The sequence below is a fragment of the Sylvia atricapilla genome, chromosome 3 (assembly GCF_009819655.1).
Source record: "Sylvia atricapilla isolate bSylAtr1 chromosome 3, bSylAtr1.pri, whole genome shotgun sequence".
NCBI classification, from domain to species: Eukaryota; Metazoa; Chordata; class Aves; order Passeriformes; family Sylviidae; genus Sylvia; species Sylvia atricapilla.
This window is the reverse complement of record NC_089142.1, coordinates 95,911,896-95,930,119: the sequence shown is the minus strand read 5'-3', so window position 1 is coordinate 95,930,119 and position 18,224 is coordinate 95,911,896. Positions and strand designations below refer to the sequence as shown.

At 42.0% G+C, this 18,224-nt stretch overlaps 1 protein-coding gene across 1 annotated transcript in view; it reads right to left on the bottom strand.

Annotated features, from left to right (window-relative positions):
- DISP1 (dispatched RND transporter family member 1) overlaps nt 1-9,290 on the bottom strand; it is an 85,662-nt gene extending 76,372 nt beyond the window's left edge. Inside the window, exon 1 of the mRNA XM_066316253.1 lies at nt 9,041-9,290. Within this exon, the coding sequence (XP_066172350.1) occupies nt 9,041-9,162 (122 nt within the window). The 5' untranslated portion in view covers nt 9,163-9,290. The remainder of the gene's footprint in view (nt 1-9,040) is intronic.
- Between the last annotated feature and the right edge of the window lie 8,934 nt (nt 9,291-18,224).

Below are 18,224 nucleotides of genomic sequence, written 5' to 3'. Positions count from 1 at the left end.
CAATACAGATTTATCTGAAACAAGTATACTAAACATAGTCTAGAATTTTAAATGCTTTATTGGGAAGAAAGTTCATTCAAACCTTTTCCAAAAGGGTTGCAACCAGTTGATTTTTTAGAATATTTTCACCACTCAGGTCTTCTATTAGTTGTCTGCACCCCAATTTATAAACACCCAGCAGCACTTCACATTCAATTTATAAACACCCAGCAGCACTTCACATTCAAGTTAACAACAGTCCAGTCTGGTAAACTGGGAAAACAAAGTCTTATGTTGCAGATGTAAATGATCTCACTGACCACCAAACACCTCCTTGGTGCTCAGTGAGGTCTCTTGCCTCCTGTCCTGGCTGAGCTGTACCAGCCATGCTGGTGCACAGCCCACCATGCCTTGAGCTCGTTCTGTGCAGCCTCCTGCCAGGACCTTACAAGGACAAAGGATGACCCCGTCACTGGAGCACGGCTGCTGCCCACGGCAGCCACAGCTACGCCTAAAACTGCTCGATACTGTTAATTATGGACAGCCTCCCAGGAAGCTGTCTGTGCATGTCTGAATCCACTGGAAAGAGATAACTGTGAGAAAAGAAGAATTTAAGCAGTGGAACAAAGCACCTGCCCTTCTCCATGGAATAGCCATGAGTGCTGGTTTTGACCCATGGTTTATTACACAACACAGCACACCACGGAAGGCTACCCAGAAGCAGCTCACAGAAGAGATAACCACATCCAATGAAGAACTACCAAAATATTTACTTTATTCAAACGTTTCACTTGCTGCATTTCTGTTTTCTACTTTCCAGTCACTCTGCTCAAAGCTGCAATACAATGGGGAAAATTCATAACACAAATATGGACACGAACTTCCAGAAAGGACAAACAAGATACCACAGAACGTCCTCTTAGCAGGGCTGACAGAAGAGCTGGTGTTATGTCTTGAAGAGTAAAGTAGTACAACTGTTTTGAGCTATCATTCAGACCCATAATTATCAGCTGATTAAATTTTAACCTAATACCTCTGACCACCAGAGCCTTTCTTGAATCAGAGAGGGCAATGATGAGAGGCACAGTAGATAAGACAGAGCTCTCAAAACTAGGAATTCATCCCAGAGTCTCATAATCCCATTATTATGGCTTCAGTTTGAGGGTTTTACAGATTTAGCAGCCTTCAATTTGTAGGTTCTACAGATTTAGCATCTCAAGTTCTAAAATCAGCAAGGAACTCTAAACAGCATATTCAAATTACCTTTGGGGGTTAGAGGATAAGATGCTAATTTAAGAAAAAACAAAATCATGTTTGGCACAAGCAAACAGATGCAGGTTCTCCTGCCTAGATAGTAAAAAAAAAAAAAAAAAAAAACAAACAAACAAACAAACAAACAAACAAACAAACAAAAAAAAAAAAAAAAAAAAAAACACCCAAAACCCAACAAATTAGAAAATCTTATCTTTTTGGAAGTCAGTAACTTCTTTATTGTGCATGCAATTAGTAAAACCACAAAAAAAAGATAAGTTAAAAAGCTTCACAAAGTAACAAAAGCTAAGAGAGGGACAAGCCTTCCCCAATCCACTCAACATCACACATCAGTGATCAAAATTTATTAAAAAAAAATAATTAAACCCCTTTTCAATTTCCCCAGAAAGCAGTTTGGTTTGCAGAACTCAACCATACACAGGGCAATAACAAACCACCATGTGACCCTTTTAAGGAAAGGCCATGGGAAAAAAAAAAAGAAAGAAATCTGTCTGGAGTTTGTGTTGGCCAGGAAAATCAATATACTTAGTCATAACTCAACTGCACTACTTACAAAGCAAGTAATTGTTTTCCCACTAATGCCATCTCCACCATTTTTAACAGCGAACAAGTTGCCAAAGTACTCAGTTTGCAGCAGATCAAACTGGCTTTGCTTGACAGCAAAGAAAAGCAGAGAAAAGCAGTTTACTGATGCAACCATTAAGCAGTAATGCAAAAAAAAAAAAAAAAAAACCAGTTACAGCTCACAGTCAGCCACAACTACTTTCTTCAGCTGTCTTGGTGTATAAACATTATTACACAATGACATTTCCAAAACCCTTAAAGCAAATCTTGCCTTTTCAGTTCATAAAATTGCACTGTCACAGAAAATACCCAATAACTAATTCAGGCCAAGAAGTATCTTGGACCATTCAGGATCTTAGACTTCACTGTCACAGAAGTGAGTTCTAAACTATATTAATGATCTAAATTTTAGTTTTAATAATGGATTTTGGTTTTAATTTCATTATGTTTTTATAAAGCTATCAGCATGACATACATTTCACAGGACTTAACTTCAAAGGGTTAAGATTAAGTTACTGAATTCTTGCAATACCTGCTGTAGTTTTTTATAGTATTAAAGAAGCTATCAACAATAAGTGAGAACATATGTTTAAGACTAGGGTAAAGTTTATTCCAAAAGGCAAAAATTCCCTTCAGCTTTATATAATTATTTAGAACAGCATACGTATTAAAGAAAATATTTTAACTTACTTGCATATTCAAAGTATGTGGCATAGCACTCTGTAATTTTCTAAGCCCAAAACATCATAACCACAGCAATCTTTAATTAATTACCTAGTTTTCAAAATCCCCCTCTTCCTTCCTCCCACCCAAAGATATCTCCACATCACTGAGTTTTGATGCAACTTCAAGAACTGCAGCCCAAGAGCGATGTTTCAATATTAAATACAGTTACCATTAGAAATGGATCCTATCAGCTGTATTGCCGAGCACAGCAACTACTTTCAGTAAACACAACAGGGAGAAAATTACTAAGAAAGTCTTTTAAGTTCACATCAAGTCTAAAAGCATTTTCAGTCTAAGCCTGTAAATATCAAGCAATCTCTAGGTCTTAGAACAAGTAATAGGAAAGTGCAAAACTCGGAAGACCACAAATGAGGCTTTGCAAGGGAAAAAAAAAAAACACAAACAAGCTTCAAAACCCCCAGCTTTAATTCCAACACTACCCTGAAGCACAAGTGTAATCTGAGCTGTACCATTCCACTCACATTCCAGGTAGAATGGATTTTATGTTTACAAAATGTGTCTTCTCAAATCTCACTACCGATGTTCCATCCTGTCTATAAATACTTAATCACAAACATTTCACAAAAAGGCAGCTCATTGGCAAATGAATCTTCTCTAAGTTAAAACACAGAAAAATTACGTTACACATAAATATGGTATTGGAAAAGAAGCCTTAAAGAGAGATAGAAAAAAACCATCTCATAAATCAGTCCCTTTATGTCTAAAATTTTTTTCAAGCATATTCATAGACTAGACACGTACAAGTCACAAGAAGATGATGCTGTATTTAAACTTTGAAACCTGAAACAATTCTCCTCCAGACTCTCCAAACACTCAGTAAACAGCAGACAGGATACTTTAGAAAAGCAAGGCACAAGCCCAGTATTGGCTGTGGCAATAAACCTCGTGCCTTTGAGATTGACTCCCTGGTTCAGCTCCAGCAGGCACGTCTTATCACATGCAAGGATGGCAATGGCACAGGGAAATACCAGGAAGTCTAAAACAAGGCTGTTTACAGCCCCTGACCAACCCTGCCTACATAAAGAGGAAAGATAAGAATTAAAGCTCTAGGAGGGGGAGATATTCTTGTCAACCCAGGAATAACAATAGTTTGATTTCCAAACACTCCGGCTCTGCACAAGAAAGGAGTATTGCTGAGCATGCAGGCTTCACCCAGGAGCATAAGTATTTTCAGATGACAAGGCAAACATTTTCCCTCATTAAAGCCTATCTCCCTCCCATTTTATCTGCATGTGAAGTTCATTAACAAGGAGAGAGACTACACAAGACTAAACCACAGTTTCCATCTGCTATTAGTTATGCCTTAATTCAGTCATTTTTATTAATTTGTGTTACATAGCACAAGAGTTATGTTGTACTATAGACAGCATAAGAATGTTTTTGTCATGCTGTGTTTGTCTGTTTCTACAAAAACAACAATGCTATACATAAAGATACACAGCAAGACCTTTCTTCAGAGACTTGAACGCAAAAAGCTGATGTTATTTCCAGATATGTGTTGACTCTACCAACTCACCAGAAACCAAGTTTTCCATGTCTCCCATAGAGAATAAAGATGGAGAGGAGTAAGAACAGGGAGGGCAACAGGAATGTTTCTTTGACAGCTTCCATGAGCTGTACACACTGCGAGCAGCACTCTGGGCTGTGCACCACTGACGACACCCAGCACGGCACACAACCATGTCCCTCTTGAGGCTACCATACAGCTGCTCTCATTTAGGGCTGCAAGTCTTAAGCTGTCTCCATACCACAAGACTTCTGGTTCCCCACCTCAGCACTGAGGTTCTTCTCCCTCACTGGAAGGGGCTCCACATGTCCCTATTCTCCGTTCCTTCCACACACTCCAAGAACATGCGCCTTACAGTCACTAATTCTTTTTCTGGTGCCTTTCAGATGTATTTCCACTTAATTTTAAATGGAACTTTCCTGCCTATATACCACACAGTTTCTTTCTCTGTCTCTCCTCAATGCCACCTTTACTAACCAGAAAACTTCACACTTGTAAGGTCTATGCTACTCTACAACACCATCAGCAACCTTTAGTCTTCTGTGATCCCTGGCTTTGCCCCATTCCGTTTCCCAACACCACTTTTGCTGCTTCTCTTTGCCCCATTCCCTTGACCTGATTGCTTTCATTTCCAGATCTCCCTCCAAGATCACCATCTGACAATGCTTCCCCTTCCCACAACTCTCGCAGATAGATTTATTTCTGTTAATATCGCATGCTGGATAATCTCCCACAGAGAAATTTAAACTCCTATTTATAAGCAGAGAGTAAAGGTCAGCTTAAAAAAACCCCAGGATTTTTCAGCTTTATAAAACTGCTTCAGAACAACCCAGGAGTTTTCAACTTTATAAAACCGCTTCAGAAACAGCTCCAAGCTTCCCAATCAAAGAGTCCTCTCTGTTATCCTAGCTTTCACCAGCTCAGCTGGACTATGCCCAGAATGTTTCTCAGAAGCTCTTGATTTCAAACCTTAGAATCATTATGGTTAGAAAAGACCTCTAAGATCATCAAGTCCAACCATTAACCAAACACTGCCACTCAACTCCATCTGTAAGCATCACATTTTCGTGTTCTTTGAACACTTCTAGGGATGGTGACTCGATCACTTTCTGGGCAGCCTGTTCCAATTCTTGACCATCTTTTTGATGAAGACATTTTTCCTAATATCCAATCTAGACCTCCTCTGGAGCAACCTGAGGCTGATTCTTCTTGTCCTATCACTTGGTACCTGGGAGAAAAGGTACCAAAGTGCCAACTCCCACCTGTCTACAAACTCCTTTCAGGTGGTCATAAAAAGCAGCAGGGCCCCCGCGGGCCTCCTTTTCTCCAGACTAAACAACCTCAGTTCCCTCAGCCACTTCTCATGTGACAGATAAAATTCACACTTTTTTGATTACTGCAGGCCTCAAAAAATCAGAATTCAGATGGAAATTTCCCGTGGCTGTTCTATTAATGTCATGACACATTTAACAACAGCATTAACGTATCACACCTTAAGAAGAAAACCCCTTAAAAGGGTATGAAAGAGGGGTCTCCTTTTTACAGAAAAGCTAAAAAGTATTTTGTTTACAACAAAACACTCATCTGTTGACTATTATTTGCATTAAAAAACTCCAGTGTCAAACAAGCAGCAGTTACAAATTTTTACTGCTTTAGCATTAGTCTCCCTGAACGTGTCATTTAGAGGCTACATACTCTTACACCAAAGTTAAAGCAACCTGCTTTTCTTTTTTTCCCCTTTTAATATAGCAACATTTTCACACCTTCCCATAGCATTTAATTTTTGCTGCACTTCACACCGAAGCCCAGCTGACTCTGTAAAAACCACCTACAGGAAATCACACTAAACTCAGAAATGCCATATGGCTGCTGAATGAGAAAATAGCCATGGTTACCAAACCAAATTAATGCCATTGATCACTTTCACGAGAGATAGATGTAGGCTTGCTAATTACCTGAGGTGCTTATTATGTATTTCAAAGTTTGAAGGTAATTCTATCCTTCTATCAAAGCCAGTAAATCAATCATCTCTGTTAAAAGCTTAGAGAAAAAGTCAAGCTAACTGCCCAAATAAATCTATGGTCAACATATGAGAAACATTACTATGAAAGCCATTCAAAAAGCCTCCTCATGGGAAAGGGTAACATTATGAGAACTAAGTGTTTTCACATGTTGTTTTTACCTTTGTTCTTTCAAAGTCTTACTTTTCACCTCTTCCACAGCAAGATTTTTTTGGAGGCTACTAATCTGAATTCCATCTCTTTCTTCTCAAGGCCCCTTGGGACCACTTCTCTCCCATCACTGTCCTTTGTTCCTGCTACAGTAATTCTCTGAGCAGTCAAAAATAGCTTCATGTGGCATGCTCCAATAGAGCCAGGAATCTGTGATGGTAGAGCATTTGGAAAGAAGGAGTGAAAAAAAAAATGAAGTGAAGAGGAAAAAAACCACAATCTCAGCCATGTTGTGACTCTGTGCTAAGAAAGCTTCGTCCTCAAGTCGTGTCTCCCCTGCACTGCCTGAGCAAGAGGAGGCAAATCCACTGAAACAAAAGTATGGCTCTACAGACAGGAAAGCCCAGCCACTGACAGTGCCCCCTCCCAGGTGCCTTGAAGGCAAACAGACAGTGCTGTGGCCTTATTTATCACTTCATATAACCTACAAACAACCTTAACTTGGCTACAATGAGTTCAAAAGCAGGCTAAAAAACCGGAAAACCCAACCACTGCGTTTTATAGCCTACATATATACTGTGTCCCTCGAAAGGGGAAAAATGCCTCCTGAGTCATGGCACAGCGTTTCCAATCCTAAGGCACTCCTCCACACTTCGTACCACTCTAGCGTCAAGCCCCCACTTCAACTTCCATCTGCTTTTAACCACACTAAGCTTCTAATCTCAAAATAACTGTGTCCTCTAACTCAGCTATGATATTACTATAGGATATCACTCTCTTCACTCTAAAGGAGAACACAAATCTTCCTGTGAAATCTGATTTTTCTTTCTATTTAATGACCACCAAAATATCCTACACTACAACATTGGTAAAGTGCAACTGCTCTATTCTGAAACAGGAGTGTCAAAGGCCGTTTTGTTTTCTTACTTTATCATTTAAAGATAATTACTTAAGCACAAAAGCCCCACCTGGATGATTGCCTCTTTAATTTGTATTTCAATTTACACAAGCATTAAGGAACCAGCACAGCAGCCCCCCAGTACTAGTTAGAGTTTCTGGGAGCTACCAAAAATCTAAGAAGCATAAGTCATTTATTTTACATTCAGAGAATAACATAAATAAATGTAAAATAAATACAATCTGTAAATGTTATATATTCTAAATGGTATATATTGGTTATAAATGGTCTATTTCCTAGTATAGGGTGAAGGTTTGGTTAAATATCTTAAGCTTAAATATCTGTGACAAGAAACTACAAATCACAGCTGGGTTGGAACAGAACCACAAGCAGTCCAACTCCTGCACAGGACAGCCCCAAGAATCATATCATGTGCCTGAGAGAGCTGTCCAAACACTTCTTGAACTCTGGCAGCCTTAGTGCTATGCCAATGTCTGATTTATATTTTTCTAATACACTTTTCCCTGGCCCTACCTTGGCTGTTTGACACTAGATCTCTCCCACACCCATCCCTGCAGGCTGCTTGCTTCAGGCTCTTACTCCTTGGTCCAGTTAAGAAATCCCTTACTCCTTCCAGTCTCAATTCATCCCATCTGCTTCCTGGCAAACATTTTTGCCCGTAGTTCCACCAGTCAACACTCTTAAAGCTGAACACTTTTATAAACCCACTGACAATCCAAATGCCTTGTGTTAAGTGTTTGTTACTATTTCACAGGTTTGTCCAAGCCAGATATTCTGTAACAAGCTACTTGCAATTCTGATCAGAGAGTTTTTGTTCCTTTAAATCACACACATGTTACAGACACACTTTAAGTAACTACAGCTCTTCATCTCTCTCCTGAAGAGCTGGTTCTCATTTGCATCCATACAACGTGAACCATCAACCATTCTGCAAAAATGTATTTTTCCATCTTCGCCAGAGGCTGAGAAAGAGAGATGGAGCGTCTTATTGCCTTACTCGCAGAGAAGTTCTTCATTAAACTTCTAGTGTCCTCTCAGCCTCGACTAGGACGAGGATGTGAAGCAGCAGCAGGTGAGCTGTCCCCGATGCGGGAACGAAGCCATTCCCAAAGCGGGGTACAGCGAGAGCTCCTGCCCTGGCTGCGGGCGCCGGCTGCACAGATAACACGGGAACTGGCTGCTCGCACTGAATGCAGAAACTGAAGAGGCTCCCGCACCCCTCTGCCCAGAGCCCCCCTCCAACACACCTCCAGCACTTTCCACCGCCGCTGGGAGCAATGAGCGACCTTATCACAACATCGGCTGTGCGGCCAGAAGTCGGGAATTACCGTGCTCTTATTTCCCAAAACAAAGGCTGCCATAGGAGCTCCCTTCCGAAACCACTGCCTGCAGACCTGCTCTCAAGGAGTCTTTGCTCCTAACAAATAAAATAGGCAACTACAAGCACCGTGTGTCTGAACAAAGGGCAGGAGCACACGAAGGGCTGATCACATCTCAACCCGTAACGAACGAAAAAAGTTAAGATGCCTGAACACCTTTAAATAGAGAGGGGGGAAAAAAAGGCCCCAGGTCCCAGCAAAATAAACACAAAAGATTCAGAAGTGAAGGTGAAGAATTAATTCATTTTACAAGGTATTCTAAGGTACGGCTCAGCCGACACAAGGGCACCTCCGCCCCCAGCAGGGCTCTCCCCGCCGAGCGGCCGCCGCTGTCCCGCGGCTCCCCGGGGCTCTGCCCCCGGACCGGGGGGTCCTCCCCCGCTACACGAGCGCGGAGCGGCCGCCGCCGCCTCCTCCCCGGCGCCGCCGGCCCGACCTGGTACCTCGGCGGCGCGGAGAGACCGCCCCGCGGGGCCCGCCCGCCCCGGCGGGCTCCTCTCACCTCGCGACCTGGCGGCTGCCGGCGGCGCGGCCCCGGAGGCGGCGGGTGCCCGTCGTCGCGGGCCGGGCGGCGGCAGGAAGCGAAAGGCGGCCGCGGCGTCCCCACCGTGGCGCAGTTACCATGGGACGGACGCCCTCTCCCGCTCCCTCCGGAAGTCACCGCCGGCGGGGCGGGGGAAGGCGGGGCGGCCGGCGCCGCCATCTTGAGCGCGGCGCGCGGCCCGGCTCCCGCCGGCCGCCATCTTGAGCGTGGCGTGCGGCTCCCCTGAAGGCCGGCCCCGCCCCTCGCGCCCCGGCCGGCTCCCGGGGAGCGTGTCCAAAACTTCCCGAAGAACCGCAGTCTAATAGACACACTTTTAAAATTGTATCGAAAACTGTGGGAAAGTCGCGTCTGGGGTTGAAAGGATTCCCCTTTAGTCTGAGGAGATTACAGCGTGAAGGCCACAGTGGCCCCCAGACAGTTTCATCCTGGGCAATGACGCAGATCAGAGTCCATGCGATGGACCACCCTTCGTCTCTAAAAACATGGTACTGCAAATGAAATTGCACATAAGAAACACTATTATCTATACAGATAAACCCAGTGCTAAATTCCTAGGCAAAGCTTGCTCTAGACGTAATTGTGCCAATTTGTGCAAAGGCCTCCGTTTTTAATTACGTGATTGCTTACTTTTCTATCCCAAAAGGCGTCTTCTTATTTAGTGCATAGAATGGGCCGAAATGCAGACGTGAAGTTTCCTAACCTTTGAGCACTTCCTTTTGCAGCTGGAATAAAAGTACGTCTTTGTAATTTTTAAAACCATAGTAACACACGGGCTAATCTGCAGTGATCCCTTGCACATGATGAGCTGTTTCCCTTTCATCCTGTCCTGAGGGTAATTGTCTCCCTAAAAACCTTTCTGAAGCTGCGAAACACCCTCATCAGGTTGGTTCCAAGAGTCTGCAGCCTGAGTGGACTCCAATCCTTCCCTGCTAATTCTCCCTCTGGGGTTCATTGGGAGTGCTTTTTACTGAGGGCTTGTTGTAGTCTCCAGTTCTGACCGGGCCTCCTCCTGGATGCCATTGCTGTGTCTCCTCCATCAGCCCGAGGCTTTGCCTTTGGTCGGATGGGGCAGAACCACAGTGCGAAATGCTGTGAAAGAGGATGTTTTTAACACGGTCACGTTTGGGACTAGAACTACACTCAAGGAGCACTGTGGTGACGGGAAGGGAGCATATGAATTCTGGAGGAGATTTTTCTGTGAAAAAACATAAGCAAGTGAGAGAGGGAAAGCTGCATTTCCCCCATCTGCAAAGGGACTGCTGTCAGCCTAGGCCACTTAGTATCATGTCCTGCCACTTCGTCTGTAATTGAACCAATTTCTTCCGTAGACTCAAGAAACAACTGAATCATGCAATAAACCTTCTCTAATTCCTGTGACTCTTTTCTTTCTTTCTTTCTTTCCGCCCCCCGAACAGATTACAGGATATCGCTTATGCTGCAGTGATCCTCCACTGAAGTACGCGAACATCAAGAAATGTAAAATACCTGTTTTCCGCATCCCAGCTCCTGTCTTTCAGTGCCATCTAGTGCCCACGCATGGAAGAGATGGTGTAATTAATCGAATTTCTCCTCATCAGATCGATTTGCTATAATTAATGCATTTTGGAAATTGATAGATGGCACCGGTAGAAGGTATATTAAGACAATATTTCTCTATGTAAATCTGACCATATATAAATTCTTTTTTTTTTGGCATTAAATTCTGACACAGATCTCTTTTACATTAATTAAATTAAAATCAATAGCACTCACAAATCAAACATATGTGTATATATCAGTTATTTTATATCAGTTATTTACTTTTGGCTATGCTATTCTCTGTAATTAATTAGATTGCTTTGAAAAATAGTGGTCTCATTAAAAAAAGTAATGAAATAATTTATCACCTTGTTTCATTTTCAGCTCTACTGAAAAGGAGCAGCCTCCCAGATCTGAGCCAAATCACAATTTCATTTACAAAGTAAATGTGCAAGGCTTGAAGTAACAGGTCTTTCTATCCATCTACAGAAAGGAACAAAGTGATTTTTGAAACAAGGAAGAGGCAAAAAATGAACGGTTATCCTGAGATCATCTGACTTTGGGTTGTTATCTTTTATCCCTTCAAGCCCTTCTTTATGGTGGCTAATTATTATTCTCATCAGCAGTGAAATAGTTCTTAACCTTGAAACACCCTTGGCTGTCTTTTACTGTAACACATAAACTTGAGAGATGCTCATGAAAGAGTTACATCATCTCCCCATATTACTGCAAAGAAAGCACTTAATGGCCAGTAGAGATGATTCCCCCTTGAAGATCTCAGATTCTAAATTAAGCTGCAAATTGTGGGTAGCAAATACAACAAAAGGAATATGAGTACAGAATTCTATACAATAGCCTTGTGCATATTCACATCCTTGTTTATATGTAACAAATCTTTCCTTTCCTATCTGGCCATGAAAGAACTGGAAAGCCACTATTCTCTGAATTAATCCAGCTAAAGAGGAAACAAAACAAGGTGCTCAGCTGCTTTCGTTTTAGTAAAAATCTAATTTAATTAGAGCAATTTCAGATCACAATTCTGACAGCTGTGTTTATCACACTTTCTTCAAAGGATAGAAATTAGCATTGACTGACATTAGCATCAAAGCTTATTTATTCACCCGCCCACATCCTAGCAGCCCTTCTGAGTTTGTCTGTTTATTTAGCACTTTAATAACACCACAGTAAATAAGATTTCGTTTCAGAGCGTGCATGTTTTTTGTCAAAGCATTTAGTGCAGGCTTGTTAGAATGCCATAGTGGAGCCCCTCAGTGCAGGTTTGATGAAAGAGCACTGGGTGTTCTCCAGGAGAAGCATTTTAAATAGTTAACAAGGACATACCCTGGGATTCAGAATTTCTTTTTCTTTCTTTTATGTCAACAAGTAGAAAATGTCTGTTTTTCAGCAGTAGCCAGAGACAACCTGTTAATCCTTAAGCTGCAGAAGACTACCAGAAGACTACCAAAAGCCTGCCAAAAGCTTGGATGGGGTGAAAACAGCCTCCTGTGGCTATGATCCAGACAAAAATGGCTGACCACAGGCCTCCTCTGTTATGCTTTGCTTACTTATGAAACCAGGAGAAAGACAAGCACATCTCTGTGAGCAAACGGGCAGTGTGGGCATTTTCTGCCTTGTAGTGAAACATCAGAACTAATGAGGGAAATAGCTGTTCCTTCCCAAAGTTTATTATGTACAGTCAGGACAGTACTCTCCCCTAGACAGTGCAAGCAGCCTTAGCTGAAACAAAAAAATCAGAGCCCTCACTGAGAACATGAACAAGGAAACAGCATGGCTGTAAAAGTTCTCTCTCCAGTGGACATATCATTCTAAAGAGAAGTCAAATTAAAAAAAAACAAAACAAAAAACCAAACAACCCCCCCAGCAAACAAACAAACAAAACTCCAAAACCAAAACAAAGAAAATATGGATAATAACTAATGGAAATAAATTTCACTGCTTTGACCACAGAATTACTTTCTCAAATCCTGGGACTTAATATGCAACAGCATTATCCATTACATTTCCTGTGTAATGGAAATCATTTCAGTTTTGGTATTTTGTCCAGTAGTGCAGACAGGCCTGTGGAGTGTGCTAGCTTAGCTGGAGCACTTATTGAGTCTTACCACTGGTTTATTCAGCAGGAGCTGAAAAGGGACAACTTCAACTCTCCAGCTATGAAATTAGGAAAAACCAGAAATGCCAAGGAAATGAGACACTCAGCAGCTGCTTCATGAGAGAGAGAGATGAAAAATTCACGCCTTTCAATCACTCACAGCTCACGTTATACAGAAAAAGACTGAGCTCCCAGTTTTGCTTTGGAGGTTGTGTCACTTCCAATCTTTCCTGTGAGACTCAAGCATGGCTTATGGCAGCGATTTGCATGTGGATGAATGAAATGTCTGCTTTCAGTGATTGTATTTCTGTCTTGGTTTTCTCTAGTTGAGAGAGAAAACAGCTTTTGGGAGGATATATTACCCTTGTAAATATCCCCATGCTCTAAACCATTACAATCAGACTGACTATTTTAAAAAGAAAATGAGGGAAAAGGTAGGGGAGGCAAAAGCATTAACACTGATTTGCATTTTCAACTGACAGCCCAGCAGCTAGAAAATTTCATTTATTCTGTTTAGCTAGCCAGAAACCACACACCCATGTAAACCCAAATTTTGGACATGCTTTTTCTCATTTACCATGAAAGTGTCAGGGAAAAGTATAATTTAAATATCCCTTTAAAAGCATGTCCAGAAAACTTGCCTTGCATAGTTCTTTACACAATGCACTCTTCCAGTGGTTCCTCTTCCTTTCTTCAGGAATACCAGCAACCAAAAATGTGCAACCGAGAGTAGCTTAAGACAATATTCAGTATCTCATAGAAGGTTACTGCAGCAGCATATCAACTAGGGCAAGAGTATTCTTCTTTTATTAGATTAGTTGATCTATAAAGCAAATCTACCTTCTTTAGGAATACTGACCAACACTTTAATCTGCAACAAAAATATGGAGCCTGGAGAGCAAGAATTTTAAAAAATCACTACTATTAATGTTTGCTTTACTGAATATAGGTTAATTTTACATGTTTCCAGTTAGCCAAAGCTCTTTTTGTTTTCAGCTGGTTACTTTGATGAGTGAGAAAAAAAAAAAAAGTCTGCATTTGCCCAGACCAAATGAGGATTCTGCAGGCTGGTTAAGGGACATAAGGATATTGAATTCCTTTGCAATGGCCCAAGCAGTTTTCCATGTTCAGAAGTCATCAGCTAATGACAGCTCCGAGATCCTTGCATCAGAAAATAAGAGCTTCAGTTAATGGGAATCAGATTATGAGCTCCAGCAATCCCTTTAGCTTAAATAAAGCAGTAGATGGCACTGAGGTCATATTCTTCCTCACAAAACTCCCTTTTCTCTTCCATGATAGTGTTTTTTTTTCTCTACTGCACATTAAATCTTGTTGGCTGGACAAAGGGAGGGGATGTGTTGTGCCACAAGTGGATAAGAATTCACTCCAAGCCTATTAAATTACTTTAATCTGGGACACATTGGAACAGCAACAATCAGTGTTTAGCTGTTGAGACACATTTTGGGTCACATTCTGAAACTTCATTAATATTTGCAAAAGCATGTTCTGAGAAACCCATTGTATTCTTTATTGATCGTCAACACTCCGTACCCCAAGGTGTCCTTTGTCACTCAAAAAAGTCCATGTCATTTCCCTCCAGGCTTTCTCCGCTATCTCCATGTTCCTGAAGACAAACCAGTAAAACATTCACTAGATAAAAGGCAACTAATGTAGCTGTCTTTTGTTAGGAACAGTTAAAAAATGGTAATTGTCCCAGTGCTTCACTTACCTTGCACTGAGACTCCACCATGTAAGGTTGATTTATGGCTGTAGCTTATGTGGTGAATGGTGACAAGACATTTGCAGTATCAGAAGCCACAAAATACAGTTAAAACAAATCTTGAAAAGCAACAGTGTGGAAACATCATCAGCAAATCTGCTGTTACACTTTGGAAGAAAACCAGTTCTGCTTTAGCAACAAAGAACTGCAAGAAGTTGTCGTAGAGCAGTGAGGGTGAGCTGCAATCACCTCTGGCTCATGTTTTGAGTCCCAACTCCCGTGCTGCCCTTTTCCTCTCAAGTTACTCCCTCCACTAAGCAAGCTTGCTGTTAAATAGGTTTATGTATCAAAGGTTCAAATTTAAGTCTTGTTAAAGAGAAATAAGAATACAATTTGATGGACAGGAATCAAGCTCAAGGGAAAGACCTCAAAATATGTTGCCAGAGCTGAGGTCCTGTTTTAAAATTCAGTTGTATCACACCTAGAACTTGGAAAACTACGCTACCAGTTTTAGATATTGCTTTTCCAAAGCAGATGTTCACTTTAAAGTACAAACTGGCACAACGTGACACTTCAGGCTTTCAGGGAAGTTGTGTTGCACCTAAATTGTAAGAGCCCATTTGCAAAGCCTTATTTGCAATGCCTGGTTAGAACACACTGAGTTTAACTTCACATTCCAATCCTGTTCGTGGAAAGTGGAAATGAGTGGAATTGACAAACATTTATTTATGGCAATCTTGTATCTCACAAGGTGATAGATTTTCATGGTTATACTGAGATCACTTTCCTACAGCCGCATTGATTTCCACGGAACTGTTTCTTATTTGTATTCCTGTAATCAGGCCAGGAAGAATCAAATGTTCCATTTAAACCATTTTTTTCCATTCAGTGGTAAATTTTTCATGTTCTTCTAGATCTGAGTTCTGGACTAACTGTAAATGAGAAAAATAAAATCGTGAGGGAAGAGAAAATAAAAAGATCTGCTTTATTTATACCAAGTCATTTGCATTAAAATCAGTTGTGGCTGAGGCTGGTTTTTGCAACATGCAGGGGGAGCTTTTTCAGGCCAGGTCTCTCAGCAGTTCTGTGCATACCCAGCACTGGGCTCGAAACAGCTTTTCATTTGCATTCGAGACTCTGTTAAATTTACCACGTTTTATTAGTGTTTATTTATTAACAATTTGCAAAATCAGTAGTTCCTGCACTCTGACTATGCATTATTTGCCTTATCCAAAAGAAAATCCGGACACATGTAATCCTAGGGAAGGTTTCCTCTTATAGCACCATGTAAAACTGCAGCCCCAGTGCAGGTTTCAATCAAATGCACTATTTTTCCTTGAAACCTGCCTGCACATACATCCCAACTCTGTGTGGCAGTGAGGAGCAGTCTGAAGGTTATTGCTGTAGTAATACCTCCATGGCCACAAATGCAATGTCTATTTGTTTCTTAAAGCACCTATCTTTTACTCAATTATTATTTCAGTTGGGGTTATCCCCAGATGATATTAAAAAGAGGCAAAGTACATCTATTGGGTAGAAAGAACCAAGTCTGTAAATTGTAAATCACAACTCCCTACAACCGAACAAGCAACGGGGCACACAATTATCTCTGATTTGGAATCCCTGCAGTGGGAGGATGCCCTTGGTTACCTTCACAGGCTGTGCTGCCCATGTGCAGTTGGTCAGGACATTCTCTGAGCTGATGGAGGGGAAGAGGTGAAACCCAGTGACAGTCCTTGGTGGCTCGTTTCAGACATGTCACTGAGTAACTCTGTCATACTTACCTGAAACTCTCTCCAGAAAGTGTTTTCTTACCAAGGAGACTTCTTCTTTCATCAGGAGACAGAAGATACTGTGGAAGCTGCAGAGAGATTTTGTATCTGCCTTGCCAGTAGAAAGGCTTTTCCATTAATAGTTACAGCATGAGGGTTTTTAAAGCTGTGTTGCCAAAAGCAAATGGTTTGAATTTTAATGTGTAGCTTTGAGTTCAACATTTCCCCCTTTCTCTGTTCATTAATTTCCTCTTATATTCCTAAGGATCTACCATGTATTACAATACTTTTCACAGGAATTCATGTAACCTGATTTTAAGCTTTATGTGGATCCTTTTACTGGTCTATTCATTAATACTTAAAAGTTTCTGCAATTTGAAATACAGGAACAAGAAAGTCCTTAGTCAGGCTGACTACACCGAGTGATATATGACTCAAATTTAACAAACTTGTCAAGAACTATTGGATCTTTCTTGGTCCACCCTTGATTAGAATCATCCTATTCTGATTTTTCTGCAAGTGCTCTCTGCCACACTGGTCTAACTCAGAAGTTTGCACAAACTTCATACCATACCTAACATACCACACACTGATTGCTGTCTACCTGTGTGACAACCGTGGTCTTCTACTGCTTTCATCCACAAAGGCTGCACCTGGGCATGCAAAAGCTCACTTGTGGGCATTGTAAAATGCATGCTTTGGAAAAAGCTGACAGGCTGATACTATGCAGTGTAGTCTGAATTGTATTGATAGAGTTTATGTCATTTGAACAAAGGAGAACAGCTAATTTTACAAATCATCAAGGGTTTTAAATCCTGGTGATAATCCCTTCAGACAATACCAGTAAGTATTAAAAGAAGGAGAAAAAATAGCCAAGTGCCAGCTTTGTTGCTTGAGTAGTGATTGCATTCCTGTTAATCCATCCTTAATCATATTAAAATTTGAAAGAAAAAAGAAAGGAAAGGAAAAACTTCAACTTGCTAAGGAATTAAGTCGTTGCAATTCAAACTGTGTCAAACCAGAGACACAGACTCCAAGGACACTGGGGACTACGGAAACAAGAAGCAAACTTTAATTTTGAGCATAAAACCAAGTTAATCTGTGAAGCTGCACCAAACACAGTTCTGTACCCTCTGGTCACTGGGGGTCAGTTGCCCTGCTGTGTCCCCTCACAGCCTCCTGTGCACTCCCAGCCCTGCTGGCAGGGCAGTGTGCAGAGGAGAGAAGCCCTTGCCTCACACTTCCAGCTGCCCAAGGCCTTTTCCCCACAGCCATGAGCAGGGGGCTGATGGACACAGCTTTGGGAGCAGTGGGGCTATCTTGGGGCTGGCTGGAATGGGCTCTGGCCAACGTGAGAGCAGCTGCTGCTCACAGAAGCTACCCCTGCAGCCTTCCCACTTCAAATCCTTGCCACAGAAACCCAGCCCACGACCCCAGAGAAACCCCACAGAGTTGTATACAGTATCATGCTGCTTTGTTCCCAAAGGGCAGCTGCCCTGGAGAGGCTGCCAGGCCCTGGGACAGAGCAGCTACTGGGACACAGGGCAAGAGATTGCCCGTGTTTGTCAGTGCCCCTGCTCCATGGCTTTGGCAACATCCTCGATGGAGGGGTAGCTGCTCTCCTGCTCACAGAGCATGCACGGGCTCCTGGATGCCCCCCGTCAGTAATTACAGAGATGTTCTACATAAAATGATGTAGAAGGTGTAACTTGTGACACCTTTCCCCATTTTAAAGCTGTGGAGCTGTTCCTGGCTGCACAGTCTGTGCTGGGCAGCTGTGCGGAAAAACTGCAGGCAAACACGAGCTCTGCTGCCCCTTGGTGGCCATCACTCCAGCAGAGTCCTGTGGGCATTTTTTATCCCTTCGAGAGGGCTCTGTTGGTGCTGTTACACAGTTTCTAACGATGTTTGGGGGAAGGTATTGACTAAGCTGTGCTGGCAGAAACTGGGGAAGCACGGGCAGCAGAGGAGAGCGTCCAGGTGTCACAGAGGACAACGTCCCTGACCCTCAGATTTGAG